This window comes from Tauraco erythrolophus, chromosome 2 (genome assembly GCF_009769465.1).
Source record: "Tauraco erythrolophus isolate bTauEry1 chromosome 2, bTauEry1.pri, whole genome shotgun sequence".
NCBI classification, from domain to species: Eukaryota; Metazoa; Chordata; class Aves; order Musophagiformes; family Musophagidae; genus Tauraco; species Tauraco erythrolophus.
The window spans coordinates 99,024,231-99,039,063 of record NC_141466.1 but is presented as its reverse complement, the minus strand read 5'-3'; the positions used below and the strand labels follow the sequence as shown (position 1 = coordinate 99,039,063).

At 37.5% G+C, this 14,833-nt stretch overlaps 1 protein-coding gene across 2 annotated transcripts in view; it reads right to left on the bottom strand.

Moving 5' to 3' along the window:
* DNAH8 (dynein axonemal heavy chain 8) overlaps positions 1-14,833 on the bottom strand; it is a 144,303-nt gene that overhangs the window by 58,177 nt on the left and 71,293 nt on the right. For both annotated transcript variants that reach the window (XM_086628486.1, XM_086628495.1), the window contains exons 51-56: positions 13,689-13,829; positions 8,755-8,992; positions 7,621-7,763; positions 6,051-6,185; positions 2,082-2,204; positions 81-294 (exon numbers count right to left, since the gene is read on the bottom strand). In XM_086628486.1, the coding sequence (XP_086484612.1) occupies positions 81-294; positions 2,082-2,204; positions 6,051-6,185; positions 7,621-7,763; positions 8,755-8,992; positions 13,689-13,829 (994 nt within the window). The remainder of the gene's footprint in view (positions 1-80; positions 295-2,081; positions 2,205-6,050; positions 6,186-7,620; positions 7,764-8,754; positions 8,993-13,688; positions 13,830-14,833) is intronic.

The window sequence follows — 14,833 nt, the reverse complement described above, 5'->3', positions numbered from 1 at the left end:
AAATGAGAAAGAGGACATACTTTTATACATTTTAAGTCAATTATGGAAAAAAAATGTACTAAAATGAGAGACAGAAGTACCAAAAATTTTGTCCATGGATGCATTGGATGGCAATGTACAATTGAATACACAAAACTGTCTTTTCAAACGCTGAGGAATATCATTACGGCCTCCTCCAGGATGTATCATTGCAGCTATTAATTGTATATCTACAATTGTAGTGAAGTCTCCAGGTTTATCCAAGCTGTACATTCCTTTCATTTCCATCATCTGACGAACGATTTCATTTGTTACCTATAAGTTTATGTAACTTGTACAAATTAGAAATTCAAACAAGAAAAAAAAGAATATATATCCTGATAATTTAATTTCTTCTTGTACCTCTACCACTAATCCCTAGAGAAATGTTTTCACTTTAATCTAAACTCAGATTAAACTGTATTCCTTAGTCACATGGGAGATCTTTGTTTACATGATTTTAAACAGCAGGAAAAGTCTTTCAGAGCTGTACTACCACATAATATCAATAAAACGTGTTTGTAATCCTTTTAACTAAATAAAGTTAAGGCAATGAACTGGAAAAAAAAACTGGTTTGTTCCATATTTTGCTGCTGGACATTCAGCTCCAGATGTTCGAACTAAGCTTTTCAGTTCTCCTTTAGGCTTCTTTTGAAGCAAACCAGCTGATTATTTTTTGAAACAGGAAGCTGCTTATTCTGAAAAGGTTATTCAATCCACATTCCACTCTATAGCACCTGTATAGATCAGGAGGCACCAGAGTTTGCTCTTATAGCAAATGCTCCAGCAATATTCAGCTAGCCTTATGCGCTCACATGCCCCAACAAAGCCATGTGATATGCAGCAGGGCACCAATCACAAATCATCATCCCATTAAAAATATTTCAGCAATGTCTTGAGGCCATAATGGAAGACCTAGTGGAGGTACTTCCATAATGGAGATCCTTCCTATTGTTGAACGCTGCCTGGGCCTGCCACAGCTTTGCCTCAAATACAACCAGCTATGTTCCAGACTACGGTCAAGCAGCTCAGTGTTGTGTGTTATTCAACACTAGTTTCAACTTTAAAAAAAGAAATTAAAGTTCTCTCAAGTAAGAGCAAACGACGCAAACAAAAGAACTGATATATATTGGCGTTTAAGTAGAAGGCCAGGTTCCACTTCAGAGACACTAAAATCACATGCTTGACTGCGATTTTGACAAAAACAGCTTTCTGAAGAGGAGGAGCTATTCAGTCTACATAGACTCACTTATACCCATACTACCACTCACTTAAGTGTCCAAACCCACTCTCACAATCAGACCTACTACCCACACTGTTAACAAACCACCTTAATGTTATAAGCAGCCTTAATCCAAACTGTGAGCCTCACAGAAGCCAGAGAGCCTGAGCATTCAAAACTGCACAGAGGCCCCAAGTTTCTCATTTGTTATTTACTCTGAGCAAATTAAAAAAAGCAATGGTAAGCAAACTTGGTCTTTATCTTAGAATGGACATTCTAGAAGACCTATCATCCTGGGGTGGAAATACTTCAGATGTGCTATGAGAAGGAACTGTGAGATACTTTTGCCTGTTTTGGGTTTGTATAGGCATACAAATGTTACACACCCAAACTGCACATGGGCTCACCAAAAGCCAAAAATCTTTAATCCAGTTCACAAGCCAATGCTTTACCCTTGAGTTTGGACACAGCCTTTACTACTTTCTCCAAGGTATCACACTTTAATTTTGCAGAAAGTTTGTTTACTGGTGGTCTCACATTAATGTCAATCTTGAAATTAATAATATGGTATTTCAGTACAGTGATGTTTTATTTAGTCTTACAAAAATATGAGAATGTGGAGATAATGTAAGATATGACAGCATTACCCTACATGTCTCTTCAGTAAAACTCATTTGCTCTCTTTTTTCTTCATAAATGCACCATAATTAGAAAGCATTTCCAACAATTAGCAGTAAATTAAAGTATTGAGGAAGTCCACTGATTCCCATGTATATTAAAAAAAAAAAAAAAAAAGTGCAACAACTTAAGAAAAAGCTGGTTTTGTTAAAAAACAGTTTACCTGATCTCCCCATTCATTGATTACTGGCATGTTGATATCATCAATAAAAACAGTCATCTTTCTGCTTCCAGGAGGTCCATAAGTATTTCCAATGCGTTTGTCCACATAACTCTCTATTGTCCTCTAAAAATTAAAGAAAGTTTTTGTTTTGCATCTGTAGTGGTTTTAGGCTGATCCAGCAACTAAAACTCACACAGTCTCTCCTTCTCCAGTAAAGTAGAGAGGAGAGAAAAAAAAAACAACAAAGGGACTGAGGGTTGAGACAAGAACAGAGGGAGCACCCACCAACCATGGTCCTGGGCAAAACAGGCAGAGCTTTTCTCAAAGCAAACCAGTTTATTAATGATTACTTAGAAGGACAAAGGGAAACAAAAACCGATTACTTGAGAGGACAGAAAGAAACAAAACCAGATCTTAAAACCGACACCTTCCCCCCCCCCCTTCCTTTTCCTCCCGGCTCTACCTCCTCCCCCCAGCAGCACAGGGGGCAGGGACTGGGGGAGTGCAGGTCAGTTCATTCTGTGCTGTTACCGCTGCTTCTTTCTTAAAGGAGAAGGAGTCCTTACACCCTTTTCCCCTGCTCCAATGGATCCCCTACCCACGAGGAAAAATCCACAAACTTCTCCAACGTGAGTCCAGCCCACTGGAAACAATCCTTCCCCACAGATTGCTCCAGTGTGGGCTTTACCACAGTCTCGGGTACTTAGGGAGCTGTAGCCACTCGCTCCGGCGTGGGTTGTCACGAAGACTCCAGATGCCGCTCTGCCTCGTCGTGCACCCCAACACGACCATCCTCAGGCTCAGGCATCTTCTCCCCACGGGCTGCGAGTGGGTCTCTGCTCCACCGAGGCCGTCCTGGTTGCAGGGGGGCTGCCTGCTATCTCACCATCAGCCGCAGGGGAAACTCGGCTCCGGCACACCTCCTCCCGCTCCATCCTCACTGACCTGCTGTCGATGCAGCTGTTTCTCTCAGATCTCAGTCCTCTCCAGGTGAACTCAGCCCAGTGGGCACCCCGGGAGTGGGGTGCCCCCGAGCTCCCCAGCTGGCTCCGCCGCCGCCATTCTCCGTGGGCAGCGCCGGCCCGACGCAGGCAGCTGCCCGGCCGGGAGCCAGGGAGCGGGGGCAGTGCCCTCCTCCCTTCTCTGCTCGATCCTGGGCGAAGCGCCTTTTCCGGTCCCTTTGTTCTGACTTAAATAGGGCAATTCGCAGAGGCGCCCTATTGGCTCAATCCCGAGGGGGATGGCAGTCTGATCTGGTGGCCGGAACCAAACCTAACCCGGTTCCAAAACCGGGGAGATCGCAGGGAGCAAAACCCCTCTCCTGCCACCAGAACCACCCCCCCTCCACATCAAACCATGACAGCATCTAAAGCAACAATATTCAAAATGTATTGTTAAAAAAAAGTGTTACTTATTGCTTTCTGCTACAGCACTTATCCAGTGATTTTCTCTTTTTGTTAGTAGTTTGATCTCTGACTCATCATTAAGGAATCCTATTCTACTGTTCATTATACTCATTCCTATGCAATTCCCCCCTTTAGGAATATGTCCTGCAACCCACCTCTGGCTACCAGAGAAGTTTTTTAAAAGTTTTCAAATTTGGAAATTATTATTTCATTATCACCATTGAAGCCAATTATTACCATGAAGTCATCAAACTAAAATGACATTAATTTTAGTATGACACATTATCTCTGTATGAAATATTACATCTTCTGATGAATTGTATTTCAGGCTTCAAAAATGTTGACACTAATGCAAGAGAAATTGCACTTGTGAATTCTGTTGCTTTTTTGTTTTCTCACTTCACAAATCAGTAAGAGATAGTGGGAAGATATAGCAGGAAGATATAGCACACACAATTTAAGAAATGAAGGACTAATCAAAATCGTATTAATTTTGAGCAAGTCAGAATATCAGCAAGCAGAAACAGTACTTTCATTATCTACAGCATAATTTTTATAAATATTAGACTTGTTTAGAAATTCACTTAAAAACCTCCTTTCAAAATGGTAGCTCTGGAGAGGAATGGAATCTGATTTCAGAGTTTGTCACGCACTGTCTGAAAATTATGATTGATTTGGATTTCCCCTAGCTAAGATCAATTGTTTTATATTTGCAATACAACTGCAGACCATATGGAAGCAACTTAGATTCTTTTTACAATGATTTCCCAGATGTCTTGTAACCTAAGTAATGCAGTGTTGTAACATTTTGGTGGCAATAATATTTTAAGGCTGAGTTTTCAACTAAATGAGAAGCAGGATGCAATAGTCAAATAAGACATTGATATGTAATTGAAATATCTGCAAAATTCTACAGCTCCACAGTCTTTCTAAAGGTACTTTCAACACAAACAGTAGCAGAAAAAAATATCTTAGAAGATGGGGTTTTTTATTAGTTTTACCAGCATAACTGTCATCCGATATGAGCAAGGAGGCATGTGCTGTCATAAAGATAGAAGTATTAATAGCATTTTTGAAACAGAAAACAGATATAAATTTTGTCCAAAGTTTTTGTCCCATTTTTTCAAAATAGGAAACAATTAGCTGAGTGTTCTAAGATAAACACATACAGAACATTGTGAGCATTAACGTGTTATTTTGGAGACATGATTAAGGTGAAAAAGAGAAACTGCTAAGAGAAAGAGATTACATAAGAAACTGAGAACTTTGTAGCACATCTAACATGCAAAATCATCCAATCTTTTAAATATCCTCAGAATGATGACTCAAAATTAAAAAACTACTTTGAGTGTGGCTCTTTCAAGTGTTTAGAAACATTTCAATCATTTTTCTTCTACATCTCTCTCTTGGAAATCAGCAGAGTGAGCTCTGTATTCAGCTAGCTAGCTGAAAAGAAAGTGTATCTTCTGAGGTACTACAGGACTGTAGCAGAGACAGGACACAATAAGATCCTTTCACAGACTCTCTGTATCAGAGACAATGAAGTCCAGGTTTCGTTTTCAAGACAGTAATGTTCTAGGGACCCATGATACACTAAGTAAAGGACACAGAGAGAGATACTGACTGTTGAATTAATCTTGCGTGCATGAAAGGATGCCTGCCTTGTTCTGTCTTACAGTTCGATATAAACCATGGCCAGAGATCTTACACATAACAGAAAAGTACAGCAGGTGTTCTGCAAGTTTGGAATTTTAATAAATAAATGTTTGTCATTACTTTTCACCATTTTCTTAATAACATTTACATTAGCTCTTTTTTAAAAAAGACACTCGATTTTGGAATGGAGTTTGTAACACCTGCTCCATCTGCAGATTTTTCAACCAAGAAATATTCCAAGATTGTCACCATGAATTCATTGCTTTGTAATGAAGGTAATGAAGCCAATTCAACTTACACGATCACATCCTAGCAAATGAGTCGTATTAAAACATAGCACAATGGTATAAATCATCCTTTCAATCATTTGAAAAAAATATTTTTAGTATTTGTTTCTATTTATGTGGATTTTTTTAGCAGCTATGTTGGGAAAGGGAAATCTCTAACAGGCTGTCCTGACAGAGGACCTTAAAGACTAGATTTCTGATGCTGTAGTCAACTCCTGAGCTGAGGAAAAATAAGAGGATCTGAAAGTTGAAATCTGCTTTTTATTTAATAAAAGTTATAAACTAAAGAATCAGGGAAAAAACTGGAGAAGTATAACCAAAAAATTCATTAATCTAAAATGAAAAGGAAAGGTCTTCAGTAAAAAATGGATTCTTAGAATTCTGTAATGCAAAAGCACACAGCAATCATTAATATATGTATAGTTATGTGAGCGATTATATTTTATTCTGATCTGTAAAAATTATTTTTCCCAGAATTTTCTGAAGCGTTTAAGTGACTTAAAGGAAAAGATCTTTTAGATTTTATTTCTAAATCACTCCTTTTATCATCAGAATTAAGTACACTTTAAACACTTAGCAATGAAATTATATGCAAAATTGCCTAAAATCTGTATTTTTACCTGAAACATAAATGGTTCTGTGGCAGATGAAAAGTTTAAACATTTTGACAAATGTTCTTCTGGGTCATATTTCTTCACATACGCCTTAATCATGACTGTCTTTGCAGTCCCCTGTTCTCCCGTGAGCAAAACTGCCTGTAACAGACATTTAAATGTCTTAAGTAGCATCAAAACTTCTAATTAAATACACGTAACAGACATATTTTATAGAAAGGGATAGTTTCTGTATCTGCTTTTGAATGATATATTATTCTGGCAGGCTTTTGCTGTGCCTCCATATGCAGTAACACAGTATGTGTTTTTCATCCCACCCAGATTCTCCAAGACTAATAATTTACAGAGTCATAAAAGAAAGGATGAAGCGAGAATGTACTAGAGGTTTTTCTTCCAGTTGCCTAACTTCCTCCACTTTCCAACACATTCACTGCAGCAGTCCCATGCAGTGGATGACCCAAAGAAGGCTTTCTTTATAATGTAAAGTGGTCTCTGACATCCAATTTGAATATAAAAATTCTACTATTTGTTTTTGCTATATATATCCTTTGTGACACATGTTTGTAATAGAAGGACAGCTCTTGGAAGATTTCAGTGTTTGTTATTTCTATTGCAATGATGGCCAAAGAGTGTACCTGGAAATATAATTAGTATCTCCCAAGGTATTAATGTACAAAGATTAATTATTTGTTTCCAAATATAAAGATTTTGCATGTTTTTGTAATTTATGTCAGATACATCAAAAGCACACTCACATTATGGCCTCTGGAACAGTTTAATCAAACCAAATCAACAGGTTTACTGTCCAAATCCCAGAATTTTACAGAAAAGATGCTGTTCCAGCAGTGGCTTATGCACTTGTGGTATTTCTAATATTGGCTCCAGCTACTAAGAAGGGAGTACATTGACCTGTATTTCACAGCCTGACACAGATTTCCATCGGAAGTTGCTAGGGTTATTAAGAGCATTGTACTAAAGCAACATAAGTATTTTTCAGACCTTCCTTTGTTTGAAAAGGGGTCTATATGTGTTTTAATATCTATTGTTTAATGTGGCCTGAGTCAAACGCCATGATACCACATTGGCCCTTATGGTTAAAGCTGCATGAGGAGTGTTCTCTCTTTTTCTATAGTTCTGGCTACTGCTATTAACTATAGCTTTCTTAATGAGAGGAGAAAAACAGAGTAAAGGCTAGGAATTTTAGGTTTTAGGTGAACTGTGAAATTCATTTTCCTTGTTTCCCTATTCAAGAAAGCATAAATCAGAAACACGAATATGGTGTAAAGACTAAGAGTAAGGTTTTATGTCTTTCTCTGAGAAAAACAATAGGTTGTTGGAGTTAAATTTTTATGACAAAAAATATTTTATAAAAAGGATATTTTAAACATTTTGCTCATGCATAGAAATAAGTTAAGAAAATAAAAATAGAGCAATATGTAAATAACGATGCACCTGGCAACCAATGACTAGAGAAAGAGAATATGACGAATGATTGCAACTCTCAGTTACTTTATAAGTAGATTCTTATTTATTTCATATGGTAGGCAGATACATAAATAAGTAATCTTGTACTTACTTTCTGTTGTTTTGCTATTGTGTTTATCAAAAACTGAGTTCTGACATTGTCAACATTTGGAACCAGAATAGATGCATAGTCTGGGACATTATCAGTTGGATAAATATATTCCTGAACTCTTTTATTCCAGTGCTCCCAGTCACCTGAAATGACAAAAAAAAGAGAGGAAAATATCTCACCATACTTTGATCATGTTCAGTATTTCGTTAGTATTAAAAAAAAAAAAAAAATCCTAGATGCTATAAGTGAAGTACTACAAAGTATAAACAGGGACAAATTTTCTCAAATCTAGCTGAAATGCTTATAACAAAGGGCATACTTAGTCATGACCTCTAATTAGTCTACAATCCTACTAAATATATACATATTTCTTGAATTTACATTTAACTAAATAAAAAAAAAACAAAAGAATGTTTATCTAGAAACTCAATCTCACACTGCTGGTGAAGACTTACATAATGTGAGAATACGGATTGCACATGTGTACACTATATCAACATTGTTGGCAAAAAAAAATCTGAATTTGGATACACGAGAAAATGATGTATTCACATGAGTATATACTCTGAAAGAACAGTAAGTTCTTTGTGAAATTGGTTGTCTGTGTGTTATTTAAACTATAAATTCCTTGTGGAAAATATCACACTAATCAAAATACCAATATTCAGAATGTTCAAAATATCACATCACTCTTACAGTTTCATAAACTGTAAGATTTATTACTGATTCTTAGACATGGATAAATAATGATTATTATGTGGAATTAAAATCAGGTTATATTTTTAAACAAAAAATACTAGCTCTGAGAAAATTAAATACAAAATTAATATAATTTAGACTGAAGCTGCCTGAGCATAAATTATCTAAAAATTGTAGGCTGGTTAAGTTATAGAAAAGAAATCCATAAGAATGAATTTAAAACCAAAAGAAATAAGAAAACGTTAACAATGAGCCCTCTGTCCCTTGTTTCTGACTTCTCTCTTCCACAGACTTGCTGCATACAGAACCTGTGTTACTACTATACTGTCAAAAATCTCTGCTCTTGAGACTGTAATAAGGACAAAAGGAGTAATTTTAAAGCTACAACTAGTTTTAAATGCCAGTATAAAAGAGAATGTTAATGCTTTTTCTTACCATAATCAGTAACATAAAACTCATACATCGTTTGACTGGTGCCAGGGGAGATTTCTGGTAAGTCTAATTTTTTATCATGAGTTCTAATGAAGGCTTCAAGTTTATCTCTACTGTCAGACTCCAGAAGGGCACCTAAACTCCACATTATTGCAAAGCAGAACAATTTATGCAGATGAAATATAGTTGATAAACCACCTTCTTCCTTCGATGGAATCAAACCTTCCAGAAGATTGATAGACTGAAAATATTTTAAAAATATTAGGCATAAAGAAAATACTAAATAATCACTTTTTATTTTTATATATTTATATATATGTATGCACATGCATTATTTATTTGTATTCAAACTTTAAATCATAATTTGAAAATCAATACAGGTTACCAGAGAATAACATAAAATTCAGAACTGCAAATCCGAGAACTGGATAAAATTTGCAAAATTACTTAAATAATTTGATCAGCAACTATTTTTAATTCTGTCAATATAATAAATGCCATTTAAGAGCGAGGGTAACAGAACAGATTTTTAAGGGATTTTATAATATGTAGTGGGATATTTAGAGCTCCAAAAGTAGGTGAGGCTGAGCCATTTCTTTACATCTTTAAGCATGGAAGAATTTTCAGCATCTGTCTAATATATTTATCTTAATTATGGTCAATTCATGCATCTATTACATTAACTTCTAATTTGTGTGTAAAAAAATAGATTAATATATCTTGGTTTATGATTGCTTCACTCTATTTCTAAGGAACTAGATTACAGAAATCTAGTAACTTTCTGTCTACAATTCCATGATGTCGTTAATGAAGACAGACGATTGACTGTCTTAGTTAACATCAGTCATATTCCCTTTTGTCGTGGGTTAGGCTGACCCTCCCACACAGCCGGTCACTCCCCCTCCCCCACCCCCAGGAATGAGGGAGAGAATTAAAGGATAAAAGGGAAACCCGTGGGTTGAGATAAGAATGATTTAATACAGATGATTTAACACACAGTGTAGATGCTCACCACCCCCTCGTATGCGAAGCCCGTCTCGTCCCAAAGCTGCAATCCCGGACGAACGCGAGGCCCCGAAATAGAGAGGGGCAGAGAGAGAGAGAGCACTCCGAGAGTGGGAGTGCTGGGAGAGAGAGGGAGAAAAAAAGGCAATAGAGCAAAAGCGCAGCAAGCGCAGAAGAGCAAAAGCGGCGAAAGAGCCAAAGCGCAAAAGCCCTCCTGTCCGGCTGCCCCTCACTTTATACTGGGCATGACGCTGCATGATAGGGAATACTAATTGGCCAGTTTGGCCCTCAGTCTTAAGTTCCACCACAAATCACAAGGGGAATCGTGTCCCCCTTGTCGCAACTATGCTCCCCCCTTATCCCGCTGTGCTTCTGCACTCCGGCACACTGAAAAGTCCTTGGAGTCTCACGTCCAACCACAAACATCAACTTGCTATCAGCATTCTTCTCAGAGCGAGCCTCTGAGTAAAACCAAAACACGGAGCTCTTCTAGCTGCTAAAAAGAAGAGCTAACCCGGTCTGGGACACCTTTTTATACAAGGGAGCGTCAAACATGTTGTTTCAAACTATGTCTTTTTAACAGTGAAGCAAATTTTAAATGAGCTCTTGGAATTAGTATTCTTTATGCTGTCTTGGATCTCATACTTGGAAAGGGAAATAATGTAGTACTATATCTTTTCAATGCAGCCTAAAGGACCTTAATAGTTAGAATACTTTTGATTACTTTAAAATTCAGTCTTAAAAAGAAGATTAACCAGTATTAGTTATACTTCATAATGTTAAAATTATGTCACTTCTCTTCTTTGGAAGACAAGTGATTTAACTAATGATTTCTAGGACAGGCTGTGTCCCAGTTTATTTGAACAAAATCTTTTTTGTTCCCTCAAATACAAGCTCAAGTTCAAAATTTCCCATGATACTCTGGGTCTTAGCAATATTCTGACAAGTTGTTGAAGAAAAAAAAAACAGAAAAAATTAATCTGACTTATAAAAACACACAAATGATTGAAAGAAATCAGATGAAAACTTCAGCTTGCCCATCATCTGATCTGCAATAGTGACCAAAAATGGACACTTAGAGAAGAGTAAAAACAAAGAAAAAACTCTCTTGGCTTGTAATGGTACTGGAGGTGTACTTCCTGCTGGTACTCTCTTCAGCTTGAGGCCCTCTGAACCAAATATACTTTTTCTGGGTTTAGTAATCCTCTATGGATTTTTCCGCCCTGAAAATATGAAGACTGGTCTTGAACCTACATAAACTTTTATCTTCTATAACACCCTTTAGCAAGATGTTGCATAGGTCTGCTATTCATGGCACTGAATAGTTTTGTTTTTTCCCTGTGGGAACTCCTTCATGCTTATCTTCACTGAATTTCATTTGCCGTTTTATTACCCATTTATTCAGTCTCATAAAGTCTGTCTACAGTTCTTCATGGTTAGCTGTTTTGTCCTTACTACCCTGAACAATTTAGTATCATCAGTAAACTTCTTCACCTAAAACTTTTCCAAATTGTTTATGAACATTTTGAACATCATTGGCCCCAGCAAAGGTACCTCAGGATCAGAGCTAACCTCTATCTTTCCTAAGAACTGATACTCCAATTACACATTTCCTATCTTCTGATCATTTATGTAGAAATGAACCTCCTATCTTCCAATAGGACTGCTTAGCTTCCATGTAAATCCCTGGTTTTAAAACTTTTTTTTTTTAACTTTCCCAAACATCTTCGTTCTTTCATGAAGACCATATCAATCAGATCTCCTTTAGCTACAACTTTACTGACTTTTCCAATAAGCTTCTCAGGTAGGATAATCCTAAACAAAAACTGTGTTGAATATATTTGTCGACCTAATGAGGTGGGCCAGAAGATGGTAAACAGCCAAAAGAAATGCATATAAGTAAAAACAGCAGAAAAAAAATCATCCAGGAACAATACTAGAATATATACAGTTAGAAAGTCAGTGGAAATTGCAAGGAGGAAAGCAAAGGTCACTTTTTATATAAAACCATTATGAATCTGTTGTAGATGAAAAAAACACTTAAATTGCAAGTGCTAACAAACCACAGATAATTTGATACACATGCATGTGTAGATGAACATCCAAAACTGAACTTTAGAACCCAAGTACAAGTCTGCTATCTGATAGACATCACTGGTTTGAGATTGTTTTAAATTTTGAAAACACCTAAACTAAACAACAGTGCCATGTCCTGAGTCCCACAATTAATAAAGAGACATAAGACAGAACCATCAAGAAGGAGGCTGATAAAGTACGGTGCTTCTGCACATAGACCATTTATGGCAAAACTGGAATCTTAAGGTTCTGGAAAGGAGAGGTGGTGCAGAAAAGAAGGGTCCCCAAAACAAGTGATCTTGGAAAAAAGGGGGCCCAGAAAGAAAGAGGTGAAGATCATGGTTGGAGGAAAGATCCTAGATCCTGGAGATGAGAGATACATGTAGACAATCCTGGTAGCTGCAAGTGTCTGCACAGCACGGAAACCAACATGACTTTTTCCCCTACCTTCTCACACCAAGAATAAAAGTCTTGCTGGGAAGAGAAATCAAGACTAAGCAAATGTAGCACTGGAGGAGGGAAGCAAGTGAGGAATTGAATCTTTGAAATGATCAAGTAGGGTAAAAGTTCTGGTCTCACTGGTTCTTAGATAAATCCCAGCATGGAGATCCACTAAGGGTTATTTTCTCTGTCACACCTATGACAGAAACTTACTAGAGATTTTCATCCACAAGGAGAAATATTCAATACAGCTTAAATCAGGGAAACATTTCATGTTGAAGCAGTATGAGTAGAACACTGATTTGCTCACACTTCCTAACAAGTGCTGATCAAAAATAACACAGAAACTTCTAGTCCCAGGAAAAGTCTTCCATGAAGACAGTATCAATTCAGCCAGAGGTTTCACAGATAGAAAACACAGAAGAAGAAAATATTTTCTGTCTCTAAAATCTTGTGCATGGCACGTCCATCTTGTTTATCATTATAAATTGGCAAGTTATGTAGTTTCTGCCTCCGGACTTCGATTCTATAGGTATTCTAATTCCATTTGATACTGCACAGTTAATCTTTCCAGCATTTACTGTGGCTGTTCATTTACAGCAAAATACTTCAAACTGTTGAAAATTTGAAGCTAAATCCATAATGAACAGTAAAGAGATATTGGGTGCAAACTGACTCGTTCAATTGAAGCATCATCACAAATATTATCTTGTCTACCCTCTTATTCAAAAGCACTACTGATTTATTATGAGAGTGTCCATATACAACTGAGATTACATGGAAAAATGGAAAGTCTGTAGATTTAGAATCTGCAGATGACAACAGACTCATAAACAAATCAGCTGGAGACATGAAGTATAGGACTGACATTCTGGCAAAATCTGCAAAACACATAATTTAATCATTAATAAATCACTGATAAAGTTTGGACTGCACTCAAGGTAGAATTCCAATTGCCAGAAAGGGACAAGCAAAAATTACTACATTGACCTTGGAAGAGCTGACTATCAGAATCACAGCTATTGCATCTTGAGATAAAACATTCTTCACTCTTTCTGCTGGCACTACCCGTAGGTTTAGGCTGACCCTTACCACAATTTGTTTGATATTAGAAGAACTAGAATGAGATGATTAGCTCATTAAACATATGCTTCTGAAAACTTATTGAAGCCTGCAAATTCCAGTCAACAGAAGACTAGCCTACATATGAAGCAATAAGAAGAAAAATTTTCTTCTGCACATCTGTAATAGTTGCTCTTATATTGCCTAAGAAACAAATATTGAGTTTGAGGTTTTCTTTGTTAGGAAACAATCTTTTCAAATTAATTTTATTGCTTTCAAATGTTCTCTTTGCTATTCCTGCACACTTACTACAGTCAGTCAATTCATACAATCTTACACAGCGACTGTTTTACCTGCATAATGTAGTTACATTCCAGAAGTTCCATTTTTGGATTGAGGTTTAGTCTCATATACTTATATGCTGGTTCAAAGATTCTATCATATAAACTTTGTAAAACTTCAGCTTCTTGAGAAGAAAGTTTTTTCAGCCATGCCTGAAAAACAACCACAGTATTTTTCTGTATAAAATGTATAACAAGGTAAAGTTAGGAGTAGCCAGCAATGATAGCAACTGTAGGAGAAGATCAGTTTTGAGACCTTCTAAGGAACCTTAAGGTGGACAACTCCATGGGACCTGATGAAATGCACCAGCGGGTCCTGAGAGAACTGGTGGATGAAGTTGCTAAGCCACTACCCATCACGTTTGAGAAGTTGTGGCAGGCTGGTGAAGTTCTCATCAACTAGAAAAGGGGAAACACAAGCCCCATTTTTAAAAAGGGGAAAAAGGAAAACCCAGGGAAATACAGACCAGTCAGTCTCACCTCTGTGCCTGGCAAGATCATGGAGCAGATCCTCCTGGAAACTATGCTGAGAAACATGGAAAATAAAGCGGTGATTGGTGACAGCCAACATGCCTTCACTAAGTGCAAATCATGCAGGACAAATTTGGCGGCCTTCTACAACAGAGTTACAGCATTGGTGGATAAGGGAAGAGCAACTGATATCATCTATCTGGACTTGTGCAAAGCATTTGACACTGTCCTGCACGACATCCTTGTCTCTAAATTGGAGACATGGATTTGACAGATGGAGTACTCAGTGGATAAGGAATAGGCTGGATGGTTGCACTGAAAGAGTTTCGGCCAACAGCTCAATGTCCAAGTGTAGACCAGTGATGACTGGTGTTCTCAGGGGTCAGTGCTCTTTAACGTCTTCATCAGCAACATGGACAGTAGGATCGAGTGCACCCTCAGCAAGTTTGCTGATGACACCAAGCTGTGTGGTGTGGTCAACATACTGGACGGAAGGGATGCCATCCAGAGGGATCTTGACAGGCTTGAGAGGTGGGCCCATGTGAACCTTGTGAAGTCCAACAAGGCCAAGTGCCAGGTCCTGCACATGGGCTATGGAAATCCCAAGCACAAGCACAGGCTGGGCAGAGAATGGATTGAGAGCAGCCATGAGGAGAAGGACTTGGGGGTGTTGGTTGATGAGAAGT